General features: G+C 43.8%; 4 protein-coding genes across 5 annotated transcripts; 2 read left to right on the forward strand and 2 right to left on the reverse strand.

The window, feature by feature from the left end:
- Nucleotides 1-414: 414 nt before the first annotated feature.
- Nucleotides 415-12,858, reverse strand: LOC111065273 (uncharacterized protein DDB_G0271670). 2 transcript variants are annotated; one of them, XM_022353367.2, is made up of 8 exons: nucleotides 12,555-12,858; nucleotides 4,430-4,948; nucleotides 2,372-2,977; nucleotides 2,095-2,282; nucleotides 1,810-2,023; nucleotides 1,427-1,745; nucleotides 1,246-1,370; nucleotides 415-1,163 (listed from the first exon to the last, which is right to left on the reverse strand). In XM_022353367.2, exons 2-8 carry the CDS (start codon nucleotides 4,644-4,646, stop codon nucleotides 1,045-1,047), a joined length of 1,788 nt encoding a protein of 595 aa, XP_022209059.2. In that variant the 5' UTR covers nucleotides 4,647-4,948; nucleotides 12,555-12,858; the 3' UTR covers nucleotides 415-1,044. The 2 variants fall into 2 exon arrangements, with proteins under 2 accessions (XP_022209059.2, XP_022209062.2); XM_022353370.2 differs by having other exon boundaries at nucleotides 12,551-12,858.
- A 1,262-nt stretch (nucleotides 12,859-14,120) lies between these two features.
- Nucleotides 14,121-16,711, forward strand: LOC111065316. Its single transcript, XM_022353426.2, has 8 exons — nucleotides 14,121-14,502; nucleotides 14,579-14,683; nucleotides 14,769-14,912; nucleotides 14,979-15,090; nucleotides 15,152-15,285; nucleotides 15,368-15,508; nucleotides 15,569-15,730; nucleotides 15,814-16,711. Exons 1-8 carry the CDS (start codon nucleotides 14,299-14,301, stop codon nucleotides 16,537-16,539), a joined length of 1,728 nt encoding a protein of 575 aa, XP_022209118.2. The 5' UTR covers nucleotides 14,121-14,298; the 3' UTR covers nucleotides 16,540-16,711.
- Nucleotides 16,712-17,020: 309 nt separating this feature from the next.
- On the forward strand, nucleotides 17,021-25,027 carry LOC111065383 (protein Cep78 homolog). Its single transcript, XM_022353517.2, has 10 exons — nucleotides 17,021-17,111; nucleotides 21,385-21,697; nucleotides 21,761-21,951; nucleotides 22,024-22,200; nucleotides 22,267-22,441; nucleotides 22,501-22,948; nucleotides 23,009-23,083; nucleotides 23,136-23,207; nucleotides 23,271-23,583; nucleotides 23,648-25,027. The coding sequence occupies exons 2-10, from the start codon at nucleotides 21,388-21,390 to the stop codon at nucleotides 24,929-24,931; spliced, it is 3,045 nt and encodes a 1,014-aa protein (XP_022209209.2). The 5' UTR covers nucleotides 17,021-17,111; nucleotides 21,385-21,387; the 3' UTR covers nucleotides 24,932-25,027.
- LOC111065384 (antigen 5 like allergen Cul n 1) lies at nucleotides 19,314-20,311 on the reverse strand. Its single transcript, XM_022353520.2, has 3 exons — nucleotides 20,114-20,311; nucleotides 19,640-20,019; nucleotides 19,314-19,566 (listed from the first exon to the last, which is right to left on the reverse strand). The coding sequence occupies exons 1-3, from the start codon at nucleotides 20,258-20,260 to the stop codon at nucleotides 19,314-19,316; spliced, it is 780 nt and encodes a 259-aa protein (XP_022209212.2). The 5' UTR covers nucleotides 20,261-20,311.
- Nucleotides 25,028-25,549: the final 522 nt, after the last annotated feature.

Raw genomic sequence — 25,549 nt, forward strand, 5'->3', positions numbered from 1 at the left:
ACCCCTAAAAATTCCAGTAATTCAGTTGGATTGAAGAGAATACAACAACAACAGTGTTTCGGCATACGATAATTTATATTAATGGTTCGTATATTTGAAAGTATTTTGATTTACTCATTCAATAATAATTACACAATGACGTCAGTTTAACTATATTTGTTTGGTTGTTTTTTGTTTTTTTTTTTTGGTTTTTTTGGGGGGACTGGCATGGTACGCATTGATCCTAGTAGATTGCCTCCCGATTAATTACAAGGTTTTAACTATACATAATCAACATGATTTGTGAAAGGAGAGAACAATAATCAAAATCGTATTAATATAACCATTTTGTAAATCATGCATTTACCTTACCAATTTTACAATATTTACATAATTACTGAACGAAAATCACATCGTTTAAGTTTGTTTGTTTGTTTGTATGATTTATAACTAATTGAAAAACATCACAAGGAAACAAAAACAACAACACCAAACAAAAATCAAAAGAATTATTATTTAAGCTCACGGAATTTGTACAAAATTTCATACCCAAAGGTTGTATTTGATTTTCTTTAAATAAAGCTAATACATTCGAGTACATGATAGTTGTGGTAAGGTTTGGGCGTACACACATTTTTGGGAGGTATGAAAAAAAAAAAACCAACTGTTATACAGACTCTTCACATTAGGTTCTTCTCTTAAGTTCTGTTTTGTGTTCTTTTTCCTCTACGGAGGGGGGATAGCGCAGAACGTGAAGGCCATATAAGAGAGAGAGATTCTCACATATGTAGGTGATAATGTCATGTAAATTGATATATAAAATCCTATTGTTTATATGAATATTGATTTGGACAAGTTGTCGTTCTGTTATACACACACACACACATACACACACACACACACACACGTGAAAGTTATCTGAAAGTATTACATACATACATTATTTACTAAGTAAACTGTGGTGTGGTGTGGTGTGTGTGTGCGTGTGGAAATCCAATCAAATTTCCATTCCAATTTCCATTCAAATTTCCATTCTTATTTCCCTCATCTTAGGCATTCGTCATACTAATGTCCAAGATGTCGTCTACGAAGTACAAAGTGGAAAGCAATAGGCATAAAAAGGAGACACCAAAATCCTTCGGTTCTGGTCGCCAAGTTATGTTGGACAGCAGCGGGTAATTCCCCTAAAAGAAGACATGGGCATGGCATACAATTCAATTCAATCAAATTGAATAAATTAAAATATCTAGAAGGAGATCTTCATACCTGTGAGTACTTGTACCTGGACAATTACAGTAAATAGTCGGCCAAGGGAACAGGAATAATTTCCACTATCGGAGAGTTTTGCATCCTCAATGGTGATGCGACTAGTTAGCCATTTTTCAGATACGCTGCAGTTTCAAATGAAATTTAAAATTAATTTTAGATAATAGTGTAAGGAGCCCACCTTGAGCGTTTATTGGTCAGTGGTTGGAGTGCTTCTTCGTCCTTGGCCCATGTAATAAACTTGGTAAAGTATTTCTCCAGCTCCTGGCTGGTTAGTTTCAGTTGAGTTTGATTTGTGTCACCGATCAGATTTAGTTCATTCTCCGTCTCGTTTGAAAGTGCTTTGGCTGTTGTTGGATCGCTCGTCTTGAGTATGTTGTAGCGTTCCTTTTGGAAAAAGTTGCGCGATATTTGGCACTGTAGGTCCACGGTGCTGCCCGACTTGTAGTAGCGATCACCCACATCTCGTTCATGCTCATCAATTATCCTCAATGGGGGCTCTGCCAAAAACACACAAATTGATTACGAAATTCTCAAATATAAACGGCCATCTATGCTACCTACCCAGTACGGTTAGATTGGTTGTGAATACCCGCGGTGGATGGGTGGAAACCTGACACATGTAGATACCGGCGTCCTCGCGCTGTGTGGGATTTATCAGCAATCGCCAGTTGTTGGGATATTGAAACTTGACGCGTATGCGCGGATCTCCACTGTATGTGACATTGCCCACCGTGAGCAGGGACACCTTTTCGGTGGTGCGTCTAACCCACATCACCTGGAAGTAGTACACGCCATAAACTGTGCAATTCTTCTGCCCCTGCTGCCCTGTGCTTTGTGTCAACTTACTGTCTTGTCCTTGAGCATGCCTACGCGACAATTGAGCACCGCCTCGGTGAACAGATGCACGGCGGACACGAGGCTTTCGCCGGCGGCAACCGAACTGATTGGTTCCTCAAAGAAGGGCCCCCAATGGTGCTCATGATGGTGCTTGCTGCGAAAGGTTCGTGGCCTCTCCGTCTCATGGGCAGCGGAACCTACGGCAAAACCAAACAAAATCCCAAAAAAAAAAAATAGAGTATAAAGTTACGGTTCTGCTGTGTGTCCAGGGAACTTTTGGCCATACCCCCCACTGTCCAATGGTTCCGGGAGCGTGTGGAGTCGATGGGTTGCTTAACGGTGCTCCTAGCGCTTTTTGGTGTTGCCACTGCCACGGCCACAGCCACAGCGACTGTTGTCGGTAGCAGCAGGTCTGTTGTCCCAGTGCGCTCAAGGCTGGTAATTAAATTTTTGATTGGCGCGCTATGGCTAATCTCATTGCTGCTGTCTGGTGGTGTTTTCACTGCTGCTGCTGCTGCTGCTGCTGCTGCTGCCACTGCTATGCCTGGCCTCGGCTTCAGTCCTGTGGGTACGGCAAAGTGTGCTGCTGGGTGCGGCGTGTCCGACGTTTTCGTTGGCATTTGGGACTGCGACTGGGGCTGGCTCAGGGACTGGAGCTGGAGCTGGTGCTGGGACTGGTGCTGGGACTGGGAGTGGATCTGGTAAAGGGTTGTGCTGCTTGCTGTCGGGTTAACAGCGGTTGATGATATTGCCTTAGTTGTATTATGGTCATCAAAAAATAAATTATTATTCTCGGCTCGACGGCTGCTGCTGCTGATGCTGCTGCTGTTCTGTGTGCTCGCTGTGGTTGAGCCTGCCGGCGGCTCGACAGTCTGTGCTGCTGTGCCAGTGCCAGTGGATGTGGATGTGGGTTAATGGAAAAAACCTGGTCAATAACCACATACTTATTAGCAGCAGTAGCCTGTGAAATTTGTGTGATTGGGCACGAAAAGGTTGCTGATAAACCCATCTACATTTGATAACTAAACTTAATTTATGATTGCTTTATTGGCATACATTAAGCCCGTTTAAGTAGTTAATGAATTTTAAAATCCCTTGGCAAATGAATAAAAATATGAATACAAATTCGTTTGTATCTTCTAAGCCTTAAATAATGGTCATGTGTGGTGTACCGCAGCCAATGATCAGTAATTGAGTTTTTGGAGTTTCATGTGAATAAACAGAATGTATACAGAGCATCATAATGCATATTTTTGGGCGTATTAAAAGGATTTATTCAGGTACAGCAGGCACATACGAGTCCATTGAAAAGAGAGCTTGTGGAGCACATACCATCAGGGCCATGGCTACCACTACCACATGCCGCATTTAATTACCTTTCGATGAGTTGATTAAATATTAAAAATTATTTCGAAACGCAACAAAGCCAAGGCATAAAAAACAGTGCGAATAAACAATGGTTGGCATGCCAAGCATGCGGCAGCACTCGTCGGCTGTATACCCTTTAGGGCCAGCACTTCGGAGTGAATAGATATAAACAAAAAAAAATGCCTTTAAAATTTAGAGGGTACAAAAAGCATTTACTCGTATGCCCATACATATATATATGTATGTATCCATACATCTGCCCCTATCCATGTACCTTGCATATGTAATTGAAAATGCGCGAAATTTAATTACATCGATTGTTAATATTTAATTTACAAATAGGCTAAACTCTTGAATAAGAAATGAGCTTTAATTCGGCACCTCTTTGGACAGCAACAAATGCGCAATCTGCGCCGGGATGTGGAGGACAGGAGGAGGGACAGCAGCCTATTAATCACATTATCTGTGCGGTCCAATCAATGGGATGGGTGGAGGGGGGGGGGCTGCCTGATGGCTATGTATGGATGATACACGACCCTCCCCTCCCTCCGGCCAATACATACATACATATCTATGCTACTTAATGTCACTCCCAACACGAGGATGAATATATGGGAATATCATAGCTAGGCATAACTAACTACTGCCTGATAAGAGCTAGAAATGAATTATCAGCAAAACTTTAAGCACTAATTGACTATTGAATTAGCACTGTAACTATTTGGAGCAAATAAATGTTTGATCAGCCCATAAATTGCGCTCTTAATCAAAGTGGGAAAGCTGTGTGTTTTATGAGATTTTAATTTGAAATGGAAGCGCGCAGCTTTGTGTATTGCCTAAGTAAATAAAAGCCAAGCAAGCCAGGCCGCCGTCTCGTCTCGTCTCTCTCTCTCTCGCTTGTCAGTTGATTGTGCAGTGGGATTACTTGTGCTTTTCGCTGTAATAATATTTAAAACAATTTTCTTGGAGCACTTACCCAGAGCAGAATGAAACTGCGATCCAATTACCGAGACAACGGCGAGCAGCCGGATGAGGCTCGTCGTCGTCGTCGTCGTCGTCGTCGTCGTCGTCTGCGGACGAGTACTATAGGGGGGGTACTGGGAGTATTGTGGCGGCGGCGACGCCCGTTTGTGGGTCTGGGCCGCCGCGTTAGATGCTGATGATGATGCCCTATATACACTTGGACGCCTCATCCTTTGCACGGGCTGACGTGACTTACAGAATGTGTTCGATAGAAATCCGAAACCTTCATTTTATTTCAACCCCGAAAAAAAAAAGGAAACGCAGCTGCGTGTCGACGGCGGAGGCGGCGGCGGCGGCGTTCGTTCTCGGTTGTTGGCTGGCGAAAGCGAAAAGTTTATCCAGCACTTGATGCTGTTGATGTTGCAGTTGTTCCTAACGCTGATGCTGTTGTGGCACTCAATGCTGATGCTGATGCTGATGCTGTTCACCCAAGGATGCTCCCCTTTCGTGGCAACTGGTATCATTCAAATTACTGCAAGGGCAACAAAAACACACGCACACAAAAATTATAGATATATATATTATACTCGTACATGGCATAGTATATATATATAGTTGGCTCGCTCGCTTAAGTTTGCTCATTTATACTCGTAAAATGCCATAAAATACGATTACGTTAAGTGAGTCTTGGACAGACAGACAGACAGACAGACAGACAAGTCTCTTACCCTTTCGGGCCTCTGGCACGGGTATGGATAGTTTTGAGCTTTGATTTATGTAGCGTGAAATGTCTTCGCTAAACCACCGCCAAGGACATCATCAGCATTAAAGCACAAACATACAAACATACATACACATTAATGTTCGTACATTAATATGCAGTTTGTGTGCTGAAAGTGTTTTGCGGTTGGATGCAGTTACCCTCTGGTGATTTTCTTTCTTAGTTTAAATTTAAGTACAAAAATATGTTTTGTTATTTTCGGAAAATGCTTATAGAAATGTTGGATAAATCAAATTAAATAATAAAATAACGCTTGTAGCCAATCTTAAGGAAAATTGTTTTATTTTTTTTTGTGTAAAATTATTTTGTTTTTAAAAATTGCAACGAAAATGGTGCTAAAGCAGCAGTAAACTGACATTTTATTGCTGTACTTTATAGCACAATTAAAACAAAGAGTATTTTTCTTTGGGCTATGATAATTAATAATATTTATATTATAATTATTATTATCTTCAGAACTTGCTTGCTTTTTGGCTCACAAAGTTTTGCCTTGTGAACGATCCTTTTCTGCCAGCAATTTATTTCATAGCTTCCCCTTTCTCTGCTACCTAATCACCTGCTAAAATTGCGGTTGCTAATACTTTGTAATTTTAATATTAAATATTGTTGTGTGCTTCCCCAAGGGCCAGACGGTTGAGCGCTGTCAGAAAAACTGCTTTGTCTTTTCAATGCATTTTTGAAGGCATTTTTGTGCTCGTGAAACGTACATGAAGGCAATCAGTCATTCTGTCTAATGTTACTTTTATTTATTAATTTCATTTCTTTTCAGTTCCCATACTGATTGCCTTGCATTCCGCTGACATACATGTACATACGAGTATGTCTGTATATAGCTGCACTCTGTGGTGGGTTGGGGTGGGGTGGTTGGGGTTATATCCATTATATACTCAGAAGGAGCCATAAGCACTGACAACGATGATGATAACTAGGTCAGGTGATGACATTCTTTAACTATTTTTTTTTTGTTTTCTCTCTCTGTGTGTGTGTGTGTGTGTGTGTGTGTTTGTGACTTTTCCGTCAGTTTTATTCCCTTTTTGATTTCACTTTTAGACGACTGCCCCAATTCTGTTTGCCATCTCCTGTGCGCTTCCTCCTCTGTCTTTCACCATGTCGCTAAGCCTTAAGTCTCCTTCATCACTTCTTCACTCCCTCCCTGAGTGCCTCTCTGCCTTCCTGCCTGCCTGCCTGCCTGCCTGTGCTCCTTCCACCTGTGTGGGGTGTGTGTCCCAGCGGTGCATCCTTCACGGTCGCTTTATTTGCGGTCAACTCGATGCTGCTCACTGGACGCCAGTCCTCGTTCTCGTTCTCGTCCACGTCCATGTCCTTCACAGTCCTTTTCCCAGTCGCCTGACAGTTGTCGGCAACAATGTAATTTTTTAGGTCTTTCCGGCAAATAATTATTCATGCAAACATTTATCATCTTTCGCTTTGGCAGCCAGCGACTGACCTTGTCACAAACCAAATATGTACATATGTACATACATATGTATATTCATGCTCGTATATATGTATGTATGTATGTATGTATGCTTGTAGGTATACGCGTAGTGTAACTTTGTTTCGGCAATTAAGTTAAGTGATAAAATACATATATTTGTGTGTTCAAAAAACAAATAACAGTTTTGATACGCTTTCGATTCCACCCTGGAGGATACGCATGGGGCTGGCTGGAACGCCACCCAAGGCTTCTTGTCGCATGTCAGGATTTATGGGCTCTTTTTGTCTCTGTACAGTAAGCGCTCCCACTTGATGAACTTCACTGCTTTCGCTGCACTCCGTGCAGCTGTCTGTGGGGGTCTGGCTGTCGCTGTCGCTGTCGCTGAACAAGATTTTCTATGCCCCAAAAAGGTCACTTGATAAAAAGTAACGAATTTTTGTTGTAAACTGCTGTGATTTTTCGCTTGTTTCTTTTTTCGTTTTTGTTACCATTTTTTAAATGGATTTGGACATGGATCTGCGCTGTTCTGTCGCTATTTGCATGACTGCAATTGTTATATGGAACGTTTAAAAATTGATGGATGAATGCAGCATACCCCGGCATTGAATTTCATTAGAGAATAGAGAATTAGAGAACTGAGAGTGCTCGTTTTGGGACATGGAAATGGTGCACCTTAATAATTCGTAGTGTTCCGGAGGAATGTGACTCGAGTTCCCCAACAGAATATGGGATGACTTCTTTCCCATCAGCTGTAGATTATCAAGTAACTTATTTCGAAGTGGTGTAAAATGCTTAATAAATAAATTAATTTACAGTTAGTTTTGTGTGTCTTTTAGTTGGAATTTTTCCTGTATTAATATGAATTAAAGCCGTCTCTCCGGCTTAACTTGCGGCCTGACAATCTCAACTTCGGCATCGTCATCATAGTTTATGTGCTTTTGTGGTTGATGTTGATGCCCTGCCATACACCAAAAACTCATCATTTGCCTTCGCCATGGATCCGTGCTTCTGCTGCTGCTGCTCCCTGCTGCTCCCTGCTGCTCCCTGCTCTTGGCGCTGCTGGTCCCCAGGCCGGAGGGCGTTGCTGCCCTGACATAATCACCGTAATAAATATTATATTAGTCCTCTTGCCGGCATTCGGGGCTCAGCTCCGGCTGGTCCTTTTTAGTTGCTCTTCTCACAGTCTGTTCTAAGTGAGTGTTTGCCTTTGTTTAAGTCGGTTTGCCTTGCTGATATCTCTGCAGTCTTTGTTCATTTCATTTAAAATAATTAAATGCTCTCATTCCTGTCCTGTTCTGTCTCTGACTCTGACTCTCCTTTGCCCCAGTCCCATCTCTGTTTGTTTGTTTCTTTCTTTGGTGCTGTGAAGTGCCAAAGGGTAAACTGTCAAAATCCACGGGGGTAAGCGCTTAAAGTCACCCCTCCCTCCCCCCACCCAAGTCAAGCGCTTTGAATCAAAAAAAGGCGACGCCCAGATTCCTTCACAATGGCAATAAAAGTTGAATTATGTCTATGGCGTTTTGTTGAGGAAAAAATTTACCACACTTTTCCCCTCCCCCTCCCCCTCCCCCTACCCCGTGCCTATCGTGGCCGGAAGGTTTTGGTATGTGTCGCCCAGTCGTCCCCCCCTTGCCATCCATAAACCACAATCCCTTTCAGAAACTGGCAACAGAAGTTCCATACACTGGGGAAAAACAAGTGTTTGGTGTGGACAAAGAGATCTTAAGATGCGATGGAAAGCCTTTGTGCTCCACGAAAGATTTAAATTAAATAATCTTCGGTTCAAGTTGGGCAGCAAATCTGCCTGTCGAAATAGTTTTGTTTTGTGGGCCAGGTTGGAGTTGTTATGAGATATACTTCACTTGGAATTGGCCATATAGCCGCAAAATACTAAAAACAAAAATAAAAAACCTCCAATTTGGCTATTACGAAGTTTTATTATTTTTATGCAGCATTTGCAGCGCGTTATAACGAAACAAAAATGTATGAATTTAAAAGAGTATGGAATTGATGATATACTTTAAGATATAGAAACCCAAATTTTAAGTTTTCCATCATTTGAATGTTACTTCAATTTTGGCATTTTGCTTTAATATTTTCTTGTCTGCATTTCTTTGGTCCCATTACTTTCCAACAAAAAAAGTGACTTAATGTAAATTAGTATATTTTATAAGATGCAGATGGGCAACTTTTAGAGCACGAATCTAACATTTTTGTTTCTTTTCTAATTAATTAATAATAAAATTTATTCTTTTAGTAGCTTAAAAGTGCAAAATATTTGCGTCAGATCATTTATTCTATTTTTGTGATTTAGCAACTATTTTTCTCTCACAGTGTAGCTGCTGTGAGTAACGTAACAGTAATAAGGAACGGGAACTGGCATGTCTGTCACGTCTTTGTGCCGCCGCCTGAATTTGTTGTTTCCCGCTGCCGTTTCTCTTACGCTTACTCTTACTGTTACTCTTACTATAACTGTTTTCTGTTTTTTTTTTTTGTGCGTATGTGTATGTGTGTGTGTGTGTTTTTGTTGTTGTTTCTAGTGTTGTTTTGTTTGTCCCACGTCACTCAGCGTAGTCGGTCGTCCTAGTCCCCGTCGTCGTCGTCGTCGTCGTCATTTGCTTCCCTTCTCACCTGGCCTTGCTAACTAGCTCTTAACGCTTTAGTCCCCTACTAAACCAGCGGGAGATGGTAGATGATGATGGCCCTGCTCCTGCTGCCCTGCTCCTACCCATACGACATCGTATACCATCCCGTAGCATAGCGAGGGAGAGAGCAAGGGGCAGAGAAGCTTCGGCCTGCACCTTCTGGGGCGTTCTGCCTAAGTGCGAAACGTGCTTTGGGTTATGTTTTGTTTTCCCGAGCATTAACTCTTGTACATATTTTGCTATCCCGCTGTGTTCATTACACCCGAAAATTCCTTTTGCTCTGCTCTGCTCAGCTCAGCTCAGCTCAGCTCTCCATTCCATTTCATTTTTTTGCTCTCCGTACTTCATGCGCCTTATATTCAGATTAGAAAGTTCTTCAGGGGCCACAGGACACGGACAGGGGCCAGGGGCCAGGACATGGGCCTGCCTGCCTGTGTGTGTGTGTGTGTGTGTGTGTGTGGGGCCCGCCGGGGGCTCTGACATTTCGCAATTACCGAGCATTTTCTGTTGACTTACTCACTTACGAGTATTTCGCATTCGCATTCGTATTCGCATTCGCAAGTATTTCTGAACGCTGCTACCCATCCGGCAATATGTTAATTTGTCAGATTTGAATATCTGCGCGACGTTTCTCAATTCAAACGAATGGGCGGGCACGTATACCCACACCCCACACACCCCACACACCCCACACACTCTAAACACCCCACAAAGCCCACACAGTGGCTTGCAAAAAGTATTGGCACAAGGCTATATCAAAAGTTTAATGGATAAGTTTTGCACAGCAACAAAATGAGAGAGAGAGAGGAAGAGAGATCAGCACACAACAGAAATTGTCAATTGTCGCCTTTGTCCTGTCCTGTGCTGTCCTGCCTGGATTAAAACATTAAAACAAATAATTCAACAACAACAAAAAGCCAAAATGTATTTCCTTTATTGGGATAAGTTTGAGGGAGCAGGAAAAGTCAAAGGATGGGCTGCAGAAAGTTTTTTTTGGGGCCACAAAAGTGTGAAACGTTTTTAATAAATTCTTGGGACGCTGTGCCGCCCCCGGAGACAGATGCCTAAGTGTACTCCTTCCATAAAGTAAGCTGTGTCCTCGGGTGTAATAATGTTCCATGTTCCATTTATTCGCGAAGGAGCACAGGACAGAACAGGGCCGGCCTGAGTACATTTTAGACTCACTGTACGAGTATGCATGTATGTATGTATGTATCCCACATTCATACGCAATCAACTCTCTTGAAGAACTTTAAACTTCAGGCTACTACATGCCACCCCCCTCCCCCACCTAACCAAACACAGACTGCTGCATGGAAGCCATAAGAGGTCTCTTGTCCATTTGTAAGGCATCCATCGATGGCTCCTTTTTCCAACGTTTCACTCCTGGGATTGATTCAATTATGCCCTGGCAAAACCACGGCAAAAGAAAGGGTCGGACCCACACATGTCCATCAAAACCCCTTAGGTCGTTTTTATATATTGATGGATATTTCATGTACATAAAGGGCTGGGGCAAAAAATGCATTATCTAGCCGAGAATTCGTTTGCATTCGTTTTATTTTGAAGGCTTCAGCCGTGTCCATACACACACCACACACAGGATACATACATTAACTCCAAAATGCTGGTTTTTTTTTTGTTATTTGATATCATTCGAAAGCTTCTTTGCACATGCATGCAAATTGTATATTAATTAAAATTAAAATGCAAATAATCATTATTTTACTTTTTCTTTTTTCCTGCTTTTGGTTTTTTTTCTTTTTCTTTTTTGCAATTTAATAGATATTTCCAATTATTTTGCACACCTGTGGTCTCTATCTGTCTCGCTTGAATTGTGGATGCTATTCAGGTAGCATCGTCTTGCGGGGGGTTGGAAGTGGAAGCAGCGTGATAAAATTGTACGAATAAAAATGGTTTACAGGAGTGGGCATCATATGGTGTAATCTCTGGGTCTCTATGGACCAAGAAACCCCATAGATTACAGCAAAAAAAGATCGATAGCTGTGATAGTTTATGTATTGTTTTTTTCCGTAACAAAAAAAGAAGTTTCCGTTAAATATCTAATGGGATATAATTTATGTCCTTAAAGTATTTCTTATGCAGTTCGTTTAGCATTAATTGACAGCTACATTAAATTATGTGCATATATTATTAAATTATACATTTTTGTATATTTTATTTCTTATGCTTTGCAAATTTCTCCAAATAAACATTGATTGAAAAACTGTATTTATTGTTATACATTTTTTTTTTTGGCGTTGGTAAATTTTATCGAATCAGTTGCCTATTCCTATGCCTGAGTATTCCATATCCCATGATTTCCTTGAACTACTTCACATTGACTTGACCCATTTTACTGCCTAGCACTATGAATTTTATGACGAACTAACCAGCTTTTTGCATTGCAAGAACCAGTCATAGGAATTGTAATATGATATTCAGAATACTTTGGAAAAGGTTTACCATCTGCTTGGTACCCAACAAGCAACGAAATTTATTTGGCAAGCAATTAAATATTTATTTCAAATTGAATGAAGCAATTTGCATTCATAGATCAAATAACTGTAAGGTGGAGGCTGTGCCGAAAGCAACCTGCAGCCTGGCTGCTGGCTAATTTGTCTAACTTGATCAACAAAAATCTGTTGCAAGTTGCAACCGAAAACCCATTGGGCTCATTCCATATGCATTTGTTTTACATTTGCGTTCCTTTTCATGCTCCACCACACAGAGCGTGCTGCTGGTACTGGGGCAAAAGCAAATGCTGAATTTATTAAGTGCGAAAACCATTCCAAATATCCTCAGGTGTCTGTGACACCTTTCGTTTCGTTTGTGTGTGGTCAAAATAGATTATTTAGCAAATAAACTTTCTCAATGCCTTCTTTATGCTAAGCAGAAAATGGCAAAATGGACAAAATCGAAAAATGGAAAATGGAAAAAGTTTCCCCCTAATCGAAAAAAAAACATTTGTGCAAATCATTTTGGGGACTCAGGAGAATGGATACAAATCAGATCTGTGTGCCTGCCAAACTGGAAAGTACTCGTATCGGATTGATTTTCCTTTGGCATTATTCCCCAAAAGTTTCCAAAAGCCGTAACGACACACAAATTAATCATTGGCACTTCCTGCTCTGCTAGAAAAAGGCAACTTTGAAGCGCGTCCCGAGGGCTTCCTAAGAGCAGCTCCCAGGGCGATGCCATGCATCGTGCATATGAAGGGAAGGGTCTTAAATTTATGACGGATATTGCGAGTACGAGCGAGACACTCACTTACCCCGTGCGAAGGCAACTTTTACAAGTACTTAGACACTCGTACGTTTATATTCCATGGCATTGGGAATGTATGACTGGGCTCAGGCTCGGGGCCCAGGGCCCAGGGCTAATGCGATTAGAAAAACGCGTTCTTTGGTTTATCCTTTGCTGCTCCTGATGCTCCTGGGATCTCTCTCTCTCTCTCTCTCGTAGTCACAGCACTTGCACTTGTCATTAAGTCTTCACCACACAACAACAAAAAAAACATACAGTGGAAACCAACAACAAAAAAAAAAGAATTATTCAAATAACTTTGCACCGTGGCCTTTTGTCTCAGGCAGCAGCATCAATTGGGTGTCGGTTGTCGGGTGTCGGGTGTCGGCATTTGTTGATTCATTTTGTTGACTTCTGCATTTTAGGCAATAATTCCCCAGTGAGCATCGTACCTCTGATTTCTGAAGCTGCCACACAGCTGCCTCCTCCTGCTTGCCTCTCTAAGTGTGACAGGCGACGACCACGAGAACCAGCCGCGACGAGTGGAGTGGACGAAGAGTGCCGTGCCGCCTATGCTATGACGATTGACGACGATTGTCGAAGACGAGAAATTGCGTTTTGTGCGTTTTATTCGTCCGTGCTCCCCAGCCAGCACGTGGGCATCGCTTATCCTTGAAAACAGTTATACCGTTCGCAAAAATTACAGAGTCATCGCCAAGCATCCGACCGAACACACTCACTCCGTCTGCACACTCACTCGAATTCAAAATTCGACTCACACTCACACTCCATCGAGCATTCCACTCAATGTGCGCTGCTCACCACACTTGTCCACACTTGCCCACACTTGCCCACACTTCCCCAGTTCGCGTGTCCCAAAGCACAGCGAAGTTTTGTGCAGAAGCAGGGAAATTATTGAGCTTTGGCTCAATGTTAGAGCTTTCTTTTATAATGTTAGTGTTCATTTAACATTACAATCTAGAAAAATTTGAGAAAAATCTAGAAAAATTAAACAAAAATCTATAAAAATCAAGAAAACAATTAAACATTAAAGCAAAACTTATTTTTACTTATAATATACATATATACTCGTAATTTACTACGATTACACATACATTTTTTTACCACTTGTAACGGACCATGGCTCTGAGTCCACCAGCCCGCAACACAAGTAGCAAGACAAGGAGGTTCTTAATTTGTAAGCAAACCAACCAAGCCAATAAAAGAATTAAATAATCAACAAAACAAAAACAAACGACAGAAGTTATTGAGTCACACAATTTCCCACCTTGCCGCCACTCTTTCGGTCATACAAGGCCAGCCCCGAGCCTTAAGTTCCAGCAAATCTGCAAATAAGGTAAGGTAAGGTAAGATATCATTGAAATAAGGATCTTACAAAGGGAATTGAGCTGATTCCGATACTGTCTTTGTGTTTGCTGAAATAAATACAAATACATATAAAAAAAATTAATTGCCTGCCGAGCTGATAATTGGGGGTCGGGGTTCCATGCCAGTCCGGAAAAAGTGCAGAATATCCAAAGTAAATCATATATTCTTTCTGAAATCTATCACTGTGTGAAAGAGATGTATAGACTCGAACTGAAATCTGTTACACACATAAGTAGATGAAACGAATACAGAGCCAGTATATAACATTAGCCAAAAAACGAACAGATCCCAGCAGATCATCGACCAAATACGATATACGATATTCTAGCCAAAGATAATTGGTTCGGTTAGAGTCCAAACACTATTCAAATAGCTCAAACAAAATGTCCAAGCGTCAGCGCGAGAATCCCGATGTTTCGAGCAGGAAGGCGGCCAAGCTGCGGTTCAAGCAGCTCGTTCGCAATGTCATCCTCAACATGCAGTGGCTGAGCGATGCCACCGAGGAGACGGGCCTCTCGCTCAATGTCAAGAAAAATGTCGCCATGCTGGTGCGACAGAAGCGCAAGATCGGCATGATGACCATGGCGGTGAGTAGTGGCAGTGTGCCCCTGCGGGGGTGTCCCCAATGAGATGTCCTTTCTTTCGATTCGATTCGATTCGCAGGAGAAATCGCTGCTACGCATGCCACACATGGTGCGCACCGTCGAGGAGCGAAAGAAACTCTGCACAATTGTGGCAAATCTAGCCTGCTTCTCCAGATTCAATCCGGTGAGTGCTGCTGCTGTCCCAGCTCCCAGCTCCCAGCCCAGCTCCTACCTCCATTCAGCGCCCTCTCATTGTCCTTTGGTTGTAGAAATTACGCGCTCGCTTGGTGCCACACCTGAAGTTTATGGCGCTCACTCCCGGCCGGCATATCATGAAGCAGGGCGATTTTCCCATCACAATCTATTTCATAATCACCGGCGAGGTGGAAATGTCCAAGATGGTGCACAACAAGGTACAGTCGGCGCAGGAACATTAGTACTCATTAGTAATCTCCACACATTGATCCTTTTGAGCACAGGCTACCAAATCATACGAATCCATATCGGAGGCTATTTTCGGACCCGGCGACTGCATTGGCGACATCGATGTGATGGAGGATGCGGCCAGGACGAATACATACATAGCGACAAGTGAGCAGAGGGAGCAGAGGGAGCGGGAGGTTATTGCTTATATGTATATTTTCTATACCAGCTAATTGCGAACTGCTGGCACTCTACGACACCGAGTACTCCACCCTGCTGCAGCCCTACATGAAAAAGATGTGGGAGGAGAAGAAGGAGGGCATACGCGCCATGGAATACTTTAAGTTTTTCAGCCCAGAGCAGGCAAGTGTACAACGAGAATACCCATAATGTTGAATGATCAATGATCAATGATTGATGATTGATGTTTTGTATTTATTTACAGATTGTGAGTGCCTGCAAGTTTGCGACCATTCAGCAGTTCGATCCACTGGACACCATCTACGAGGAGGATCTGGGCTCACTCAGCGTTGTCTACTTTGTGCTCAGCGGCGAGTGTGTGGTGCTGCAGTGCCTCCACATGAAGGTACATGACATATCCATACCATATCCATATCGATCCTTATCTCCCTTTCGTTCCCATCAGGTGAACTACGTGGGCAACGAAAAGATGTTCGAGCTGGACAGTGTGGGCAGGAATACCTTTGATGCACTTCTGACGCATAAAAAGTCCAAGCACTTTGATGTCACCGAATATTTAATTTCCACTTCCTCGTCGGATCAAGAAAAAAAGGACAAAAAGAAAGCAGTAAGTGGGTGGTGGGTGGTGGGTGTGGGGGTGGGGGTGGGAAGAGCATACGAACTTACGATGGCTACCCTTTTGCTTGATAGATGCGGAAAATGGGTCTAAAGGAAATCGAGCAAGCGTGCAACGACATGCGGCGCAGGCCGTTTCCCGCCTCGGTGATGAGTGAGCGGAAAGTGCTGCGGAAGACACGATACACACTCTACAAGGGACCCATCGACGACTACGAGTACTATGTGATGGGCGAGGACTATGGGGAGGACGAGGAGCTGCCGTCGCCAGTGGTCTCCAGTGCGGAGTCGTCCTCCGATGAGAGCTCCCACGTGCCAAGCAGCGATGAGGCGGAGGCGGAGAGCGAGTCCGAGGGCTCGGAGGTATTCACCGCCTCCTCGGAGGAGTCGCAGAGCTCGGCCAAAGATGCAGCGGATAGCGAGGCAAAGGACAAATACGAGACGCACTTCATTGATGTGGGATCGCTGACATTCGGCGCCATTTTCGGGCTGGGCGAGAAGATGCACCATCGCAACATAATGGCCCGCACCACCGTCCAGTGTTTGATCATTCCGCGCTTCTGGCTGTTCGAGCCCGCCCAGAATCCGGGCAACATCTGGCAGCGACAGCGCTTCTACGTCGAATCGAATCTGCCCACCAGGGAGGATCTGTTCAACGACTTCCTCAAGACGCGCAAATGGCAAAAGTTTCGCCACAATTATGTTCAGAGCATATTGAGCAAGAACAGCACCGCCAATTGGACAAAGCCCGAGGATGTGCCCATCATCGGTCGCATTATGGAAACCACCGAGGACTCCTGACTTTTACCACATTTCCCACAGGTTTTCCATACACGCATACATACATACTACTCGTATGTATATCTTGTACGCGCACACTGACGCGTACAATTTGTTGCACAACATTAAGAACCTTTTGAAATCATTTGTTGCTAAATAAATATCTGTGCATGGCTGGGTACCAAAGCAGAACAAAGAGAAGGAAGGGCTTCTATTTGGGCGGCAGATTTGAAAATGTATACCCCAAAATATTGGAGTTGAAGGAGTCGTTGAGAAATACTTTCAGCTTCGAGTTAGTTACATTTCTAGCTTGAATACTTCGTGCTTAAAAATAATACGGGACAAAAAACATTCTGCCAGTGATTCCGTTACGCCCTACGGAAATTAAGCTCGTACACCAGCGCGCAGTGAAACGCGGAACGTGGGGAGGCGCGGATAAGAACTGAACGCATATACATGTACATATATGGCACGGATGAAATAGAGACAAAATCAGGAGATATACTCGCATAAATAAGGGCAGCAGAAATACCTTCCCTTCCCTTCCCTCTGATCAATCAACTGCGACGGTCTGGAGTTCGATTGATTTCAAGGTAAGTGGTCATTTTTATTTCCGATTTATGCTCCTTTTCTTTACCCTGAATGACAACATGTACTAAAGGTGCTTGCACTAGATATGTTATGGCAACGCTTTACCGTTTAATACAAATGACAAAATACGTTACGTTATTCGTCCGCTATACATATTTATGGCAACCCCGCCATAAAGTCCCAACATAGAATGGACATTTAGTCGATGCAATAACCAGAGGGTGGAGAAATAAATATTTCTTTACGATATTCAGTGGTGGCTAACACTAATAAATGCCCTTTTTTTGCATTACTTATCCGACCTAAAATATCTTAGTACGAAGTGTTCTAAAAAGTATAGCAGAAATATCATTTTATCCGAGCTGCTGCCACCTGTGAGACGAGTAAAATGTAACCTAAATGCGAATTGGTTTTGTGAACTCCAGTGTCGCTAATGGGGCGAGAAAAGTTCGTGTTGTCTAGTCAAAGCTGGCTCGAGGCTTATATATTGAGTTGTCTGCTTCTACTCAATTCTATAACGTAGCTTGAGTCAAAGTTCTGATTCGATTTATTGCCCGCGCGTGTGCCTAGAGTATGTATGTATGTAGATGCCGTCTGGGTTGCACTATGGGAAATTTGACCACTTTTTCTGGCCAAAATTAATAACTCAAGAACGGAGCAAGATATTTCGCTTCTGTTTTTTTGCATCGGGTTAAATGAACCAACATCCATTAGAGATAGAAAAATAGAGGGCGTGGCACCGCCCCGTTTTTTTTAACTCATTTAAATTTTCTCATTTTCTTAGAGTAATACTTTAACAAGTAACAACCACTTTTGGGACAGTATTAGGTTATATTCATTGGACAATAGTGGGCGTGGCGCACCTTTAACAAGGGGAAACAGTTTTAAGGAAGAAAGTAATATAAAGCGCATTCAGCTTGTAGCCCTGTAATGTAATGTAATCCCTACACACCTCTTAGAAAAAGACCTGCTCTTCGTTTTCCAATTTAATATTGTATTGATGTTCTAAGTCTAATTCATTAAAAGGGCTTTCATCCTCACGATCTGTGTCATCCGGATTTGATTAGCATTCTAATAGGTTTAATACCTCTAATGGAAGACACATTCTCCTCTCTCGCTGAATACGTCTATCCAAATTCACTGAAGATATTATCGGATCAGAAGGATCTATAGCTCGCAGAAACACGTCTGTTAGGTTTCTGTTAGCTTGAAATTTTGGAACAGAAATTGGCAGCTGTCATGAAAGGCATATCAAAATCGTATGTAAATTTGCAATTAGCTGCTCATCGATATCAGTGATGTTGGAAAAAGCATGAGGATCGGAAAATGCTCGCCGAGCAGTGTTACTATCGTTGGTACTGCCAAATCCTCCAACTTTCGGTTGATCGACTTTAAACGAAAGGTGTTACCAAAATAGGCATTGGACTTCTTTTTTTCGCTAAAAAACCTCTTTCTTATCAACACAGCATCCTCCTTTGCGACTTTTCCCCTTCCCCGTAACACTTGCCAAAAAAAATCTGAGTTTGACAAATTTCTCGCTAAATCATAAAAAGTGTTATTTTTAATTACATTGATTTGAACAAGAACTTCTTACTCTACAACATACAATATATCTTGTCGATGGACTCTGCTGGACTCACTTTAAATCCCTTTTGTAAGATGAGACTTTATCAAAAATATGCATTTACAAGGCTACTTACATTTTGGCTCTATTAAGGGGACAACACGAGTTTTTTCTACAAGAGAAGTTCACAAACACATAATAAAAACCACACTGATTGGAATTCATTTCAAAAATTTGAGTAATATTGTTTAGTTTTTGCTTTTTGGCCACTTAAAGTTAGCAAAAAAAAACCTTATATTACAGAACCATGTGCTTTGCAACTGAAACAGCTGTGGTCGCCCCCTTTTATCAGCTGATTCCTTCGATGTGGCGCCCTCTATCAAGATTTCTGTGATGCAACACTAAAGATTGAAGTATTTTGAATGCGTTGCACTAAAATTTGTTTTAATATTCCGACTTTCGGAAAATGGGTTTTGGCCAGAAAAAGGGGTCAAATTTCCCATAGTGGGTTGGTTGCAGTTGTGTGCCAGACTTTCTGTTTAATGTTTCTGTAACTTTTAACCTCGTTTAAGTATTGTTATACTGTTGCACTGGTTCAAGCTGTTCGGTTCCCCATCTGTGGAAGCCCATGACATCAGCATCAGCCCGACCATTGATTGAAATTGTAGTTCTCATTGACGGCACAGAGATTGGGATAGGTGGGATTCCGGCCCGAGGTGCACTCGGAGGCTGGTGGGCCGGCGCGGTATACGGGGTTGTTGAGGACATTCGTCACGGCATAGTCGCAGGCCAGCAGTGTGGCCTGTACATTGTTGGCGTCCGTGAACCTGGCAATGGCACAACCCACGCGGCTGTTCCGCTCATTCACCATCGTCGTGAAGTGCCCGATGGCGCTGTTATTGGGGAGAAATACCGCAAGCGGATTAGGAGTCAAAGTCACAGGGTAGCACAGGGTACGATACGCACGGTCCGCCACGCATTTGATAGTTCTCCATGTCGCCGGCGGTGGCATAGCGGTTCTCATCGAACCAGGAGGCTATGCGCTGGCGCAGAAAGTCGGCCACATCCACGTTGCGTGTGAAGAGGATGCTGAGATTCTGTCCGGCGTAGCGGTAGGTGTTCGTGTTGCGGCACTCGTCGTGGGCCATGCGGCATTGCAGGGTATTGTAGGCGGCTAGCTGGGCCAGTGCCGGGTCCCAGCTCATGGTGGCCATGTGACCGGCGCTGGGGAAGCCGCTCAGTCCGCCGCCGGCGATCTGGTTGCGGCGCTCATTGTGCAACTGCAGGATGAGCGGAATGTAGCTGTCTATTGGCACGAATTCACCGCTGCAGCCGCTGGCAAAGCGCTGACACCCGCCCCACCCCAGTTCGGTTATCAGAGGAGCACATTTAGGATATCATAATGGGATTGGACCCGTGGGCATGGGTACACCAACTTACACCGCTGTTCTGGCAGGCCACATGCCTGCCGCTGGGGCACAGCTCCGGGTCACAGTAGTTCTGGCCAGCAGCCAAAGGGTACAGGACGGCCAGCAGGAGAGCCGGAAACAGCCGGGCACACGATTGACGGTGTCTCATCACGGGCATGGGGCATTCACATATGAATGGGAAGTCCCATGCATCCCACGGTATTTATAGGCAAGCCCTTCTCCAAATCGCTTCCCCAATAAGTGGGTGACTGTTCTATATATAGGCTTTAGCGTGAAGCGTAAACAACAAAATGGATCAGTGAATCATCGTCAAGAACCGAGTTTGGTTGGTTTAAATTTTTCAGGGTGGTCCCAAATCGCAATTAAGTGTCTGTTTCAAAACTAAATATCATGTAATTACCAAGAGTACGAATCGGGATCGAAATATTTTTATATAGGGTATTCTAATCAAATGCACGAATAGGTTAAAATCATGTCAATACGAAATAATTTGGGGGGTATGCAAAGTTCCATACTCCACCAGGTACAATAATTATCATTCTTGTTGAACTTTTTTTATTAAATCTTATTTCAACAACAATCCAATAAATATGACTCTTTAAAATAAGCTAGATTGTAGAAAATAGATTCATCTATATGTTGAAATGCTATGTTTAGTGCTGAGAGTCCTAACTAGCTAGTAATATTGAACTGAATATCAAAATCATGGAATACGATTTCAATCATTAAAATAGAACGTTATCCCATTGTCGACCAGGGGGGTATTTAATATTTCCACGAAATTTATGCAACTTTTACACGTTTTACGCATTACAGGTGAAAGATATCGGTGGTCATTTTTGTTTTGTAAGTAAAGAGGAGGATGGAGCTACAAGGAGCCGTTACAAACAGTATTATTTTCCGCAATTTAACAAAGGGTGCTCAACTTTTTAAATAGAGGGGTGTTAAGTGGGTTAAGTCTCGTTTGATTGCCCTGGTCTTTTTATGGTATGGTATTTAAATGGTATTTTTCGAAACTGAAATGGTATTTATTTTTTGCTCGGATGGTATTTTTTATCGTTATCGTCACGGTCCCGCTGGTGAACCGCTAATAAAATTTGTGATAATTTTTGAACATTTTTGATCATTTTTGATCCTGAGTAGGCTTAGCACAACGCCGTGCACATATAAACATGAACAATGATAAACATTGCTGCCTTAGAGCATTCACTCTACTGTTCGTTACACCCTTGTGCTCGCATTGTATAAAAAATAGTCCTGATCTCGTCGTACAACAAACAGAAAATGTCGCTCGGCCGCGTATCTGGCGTACGCAACGGAATGTTGCGTGAGTTGGCGAAGAAAGTAACGGTGCCGTCGCTTGTAAAGAAATCAAGCAAAAGCCGCTCGTTCCATTACCGCTATTTGGAGTTATGCCGCAACAAGAATCTCACGCCGCTGCCTGAAATTCGCAAGAAATCAAATGAGACCACAATTCTAGAGCTCAATGCCGACAAGCTGGGCGTCAGCGACTGGCTGCTGATTATTGAGGCACTTCACCATGATTTGGCCCTGAAATGCTTGGTGCTGCGTCTGCGCCGCACCTATGAACAGAGTGAGTAGAGCCACAGTCGCAGCGGGTGGGGCGGCGCAACTAAGTGACAGCTTTTCCATGCAGATACAATCGATCCCATCGACTCGGAGAATCGGGCCCGACTCTATACACAGCGTCCGGTGGTATTCACGCGCTTCATATTCCGTGGCCTCGTCCAGGCCATTGCCAATTGTGTGATGAGCAACAAGAATCTGACAGTGCTCAAGCTGGAGGGTCTGCCCCTTTATGACGTCTACATTGAGTCCATTTCCAAGGTAGGACGAGCACGCAACATCCATTCTAATTCTAATTGCTTCATGCAATCATTGCGCTTCTCTTGCCTCTAGTCGCTGGACGGCAACGATCGCTTGGAGACATTGAGCTTTCGCCGCTGCATGCTTGGCGACAAGGGGTGCGAACTTTTATGCAATACGGTCAAGTACCTCAACCAGATAGCATCAGTCGATCTCTCCGGCTGCCACATCACCGCAAAGGGGGCCTGTCACCTGGCCGAAATGATCAAGGTAAGTTAATTGTATGTCTGATGTAAAGGTACTTCGCATACTTCAATCGGAATCCATCCCCCACAGATCCAAAAGATAGCACGTTACACGGAGGGGTGGCAGAAGTCGTTGCGCTACCAGACGCCAGATATCAATTCATTGTTGGGGCTACGCACGATCATAATTGCCAACAATCCAGAGATTGGCGACAAAGGACTCAATTCGATTACCGAGGTGCTGAAGGAGGATGCCTGGATAAGGGGTAGGTAGGCGAAATGCCGCCATGGGCAATTCCGCTCTAAGATTTCCTGTCGCCGGCAGTCGTCGACATGGAGTGCTGTGGCTTGACTGACATTGGAGCCAATACCATACTCGGCCTACTGGAGCTGAACAACGTCATCAAGGAGTTCAATGTTCGCAACAACGAGGGGATCAGCCCGTTGTTGCATCGCAGCATTCGCAACCACTTGAAAACCGCAGAGACCGAAGAGCATCAGGAGCCGGAGTGCGATCTCAATTGGTTCAGCGGGCTGGAGCATATTCCCCAAAGCAAGAGGTTCCCACTCATACAGATGCTATCGCATACAAGGATACTCGAGGAGCAGCTGTCCTTCGAGCAGACTCTACGCAAGAAGGCCGAGGACCTCAATGTAAAGCTCAGCAGTCAACTAATGTGCATTGATAGCAAAAAGGCCTCCGACAAGGTGATTTCCGTGACCTATGACATACATAACGTAGATCTGGAGATGAAGAAAGAAGACATCGAAGGGTGGGTTTTTTTTTCTGATTTATCCCTCTGTGTGTCCCTCCTCATTGGAATATTTCACAGCTCGCCGACATATCGCCAGATGCAAATGACCAACGAAGATTTGCAAATGGAAATGAAGGAAGAAGACCATAAGAAGTATGTTTTTTCCCTCGGTGCTTTGTGTATCCTTCATGGGTGTATTTTACAGGTCGCTGACGTATCGTAAGGGGCACAAGACCAACGAAAATGTGGAAATGGTGGAGGAAGAAGACCTCAAAGAGTATGTTTCTCGTTTTGCTTTATCCATTTATTTTGTATCCATCCTCATTGGTGTATTTAACAGCTCGCGGACATATCGCCAGACGCAGTTTGACGGGCTGATCGACAGCTCAGTCAACACACCGGAAGTAACTCCGCGCAGCGACATGACAGAAACAGGACAGGAGAGGACAGGACAGAAACAAACTGAGGAGAACTATGCTCAATCCGAGGTGGAGCCAATGGATATCAGCCATTTCGAGGAACAGCAGACGTCCACACGCCAGCTGTTGGGTGTCCGCAAGGTGCGCAGCGAAATGAAATACGTAGAGCCCAACGTGAAATCACGAAAAAGTCACGAGTCGAAGTCGGATTACGAATTCGCCAACGAGCGCCGCGTAAGTGATTTATTCCTCTCGTGCACAGTCACAACTATTAGCTCCCTTCATTTCGTTATCACAGTTCAACCTCAAATCGAATGTGCAATTCGAGCAGGACATTGGAGACAGTGCCAGGGTGTACGGGAATCAGCAAGAGCGTTATCCTTACGAAGAAACTGAAGACGACGAGCTCAACGCGTCGGTGCACTTGGAGCAGGAGATTGGGGAACCTCTCATAGTCGAGGCCAAGGGTGGTCCTAAGAAAGGACCGCCTCGTTACGGAGGAGCTGGAGACGGGGCTCCCATACCGACGATGCAGTTCGAGCAGGAGATTTTGGAACCTATCACGGTCAAGGGCGGTCATAAGAAAGAACGGTCTCGTTACGAAGGAGCTGGAGACGGCGGCGAGCATCTCAACTCCATGGAACAGTTCGACCAGGAAAATGAGGAAGTAATCATGGTCCAGGCCAAGGGCAAGGGTGGTCATAAGAAAGGACCATCTCATTACGAAGAAGCTGAAGACGACGAGCTCAACCCGTCGGTGCAATTGGAGCATGAGATTGAGAGCATGGTCAAGTCCAAGGGCAGTCATAAGAAAGGTCGGGCTCGTTACGCAGGAGCTGGAGACGGTGAGCTTAACTCGCTGGTGCAGGAGATTGGGGAACCTCTCATGGTCAAGGCCAAGGGCAGTCATAAGAAAGGTCGGGCTCGTTATGCGGGAGCTGGAGACGAAGGCGAGCAGCTCAACTCCATGGAACAGTTCGAGCAGGACAATATAGAAGTAGTCATGGTCCAGGCCAAGGCCAAGGTCGGTCATAAGAAGAGACGGGCTCGTAACGAAGGAGCTGGAGACGTCGAAACCATCCCGATGGAGCAGTTCGAGCACGAGATTTTGGAACCTGGCACGTTCAAGCCCAAGGGCGGTCATAAGAAAGGACGGGCTCGTTACGAAGGAGCTGGAGACGTCGAAACCATCCCGATGGAGCAGTTTGAGCACGAGATTTTGGAGCCTGGCACGTTCAAGCCCAAGGGCGGTCATAAAAAAGGACGGGCTCGTTACGAAGGAGCTGGAGACGGCGGCGAGCATCTCAACTCCATGGAGCAAGTTGAGCAGGACAATGAGGAAGTAGTCATGGTCCAGGCCAAGGCCAAGGGCGGTCATAAGAAGAGACGGGCTCGTTATGAAGGAGCTGGAGACGGCGAGCACATCCCAATGGAGCAGTTCGAGCAGGACAATGAAGACGTTGTCAGCGTCAAGGGCAGTCATGAGCAAGTACAGGATCGTAACGAAGGAGGTAAAGACGGCAAGCGTTGCAAGAAGGTAAAGCAGCGACGCTGTGGAACGATGCCGGAAACTATGGATTAACCTGTTTAATTGCAATGTAGTTTTTGTCCGTTATTTGTTTTATATTTTATACGCACGCCAAATAAATTGGATAACTGCAATGCAGACAATATTGCAGAAAATGTATTAATTATTCGTATAAAATTATATTTTCAGAGCTGAGGCTTCTAGCTAGCTAGTAACACTAAACCGAATATCAAAGTCGAGGTTTCCAACCATGGACAACAAATTATGATTAACCCATTGTCGACCAGTGGGTAAAAAACCCACGAAAATTATGAAAATGGAAGAATTGTGTGGCAGTTCAGGTAAAACTTGTCGTGTTTATTTATTTGTTTGGAAGTAACGAAAAACTAGGTTCTAAAAGGGAATTTACAGTTATATTTTCAACGGTTTATCTCAAAGTTTTCAACTGAAAACATAGAGCTTTTATAATGGTGGGTTTAGTGGGCTAAGGTGAGCTGATTAGGTTCGTTCAAAGCAGTGACTAAGTTCTTTTTTGTTCGTTAGAAACTAAGTTAAGGATTAGATTAACCTGTAATAATTCCTTAAAAGGCAAATTTACTTTTACTCTCGGCTCGCATATTTATTTTCAAAATACTGCGCCGAAGTCATTCCACTTATCGCATAAAAGAATCG

Source organism: Drosophila obscura, unplaced genomic scaffold, assembly GCF_018151105.1.
Source record: "Drosophila obscura isolate BZ-5 IFL unplaced genomic scaffold, ASM1815110v1 contig_73, whole genome shotgun sequence".
NCBI classification, from domain to species: domain Eukaryota; kingdom Metazoa; phylum Arthropoda; class Insecta; order Diptera; family Drosophilidae; genus Drosophila; species Drosophila obscura.

Excerpts from the sequence above, each read along its gene's own strand:
- LOC111065384 (XM_022353520.2), bottom strand. The coding sequence starts at position 20,260 with ATGCCCGTGATGAGACACCGTCAATCGTGTGCCCGGCTGTTTCCGGCT. Across the intron at positions 20,020-20,113 it reads TGGCCTGCCAGAACAGCGGT|CGCTTTGCCAGCGGCTGCAG; the intron begins GTAAGTTGGTGT and ends GGCGGGTGTCAG. Across the intron at positions 19,567-19,639 it reads TATCAAATGCGTGGCGGACC|CGCCATCGGGCACTTCACGA; the intron begins GTGCGTATCGTA and ends CCCCAATAACAG.
- LOC111065273 (XM_022353367.2), bottom strand. The coding sequence starts at position 4,646 with ATGAGGCGTCCAAGTGTATATAGGGCATCATCATCAGCATCTAACGCG. Across the intron at positions 2,024-2,094 it reads GCATGCTCAAGGACAAGACA|GTGATGTGGGTTAGACGCAC; the intron begins GTAAGTTGACAC and ends TACTACTTCCAG. Across the intron at positions 1,746-1,809 it reads AACCAATCTAACCGTACTGG|AGCCCCCATTGAGGATAATT; the intron begins GTAGGTAGCATA and ends TGTTTTTGGCAG.
- LOC111065383 (XM_022353517.2), top strand. The coding sequence starts at position 21,388 with ATGTCGCTCGGCCGCGTATCTGGCGTACGCAACGGAATGTTGCGTGAG. Across the intron at positions 22,949-23,008 it reads AAGAAAGAAGACATCGAAGG|CTCGCCGACATATCGCCAGA; the intron begins GTGGGTTTTTTT and ends AATATTTCACAG. Across the intron at positions 23,584-23,647 it reads AATTCGCCAACGAGCGCCGC|TTCAACCTCAAATCGAATGT; the intron begins GTAAGTGATTTA and ends TCGTTATCACAG.
- LOC111065316 (XM_022353426.2), top strand. The coding sequence starts at position 14,299 with ATGTCCAAGCGTCAGCGCGAGAATCCCGATGTTTCGAGCAGGAAGGCG. Across the intron at positions 14,503-14,578 it reads TCGGCATGATGACCATGGCG|GAGAAATCGCTGCTACGCAT; the intron begins GTGAGTAGTGGC and ends TTCGATTCGCAG. Across the intron at positions 15,091-15,151 it reads GAATACATACATAGCGACAA|CTAATTGCGAACTGCTGGCA; the intron begins GTGAGCAGAGGG and ends TTTCTATACCAG.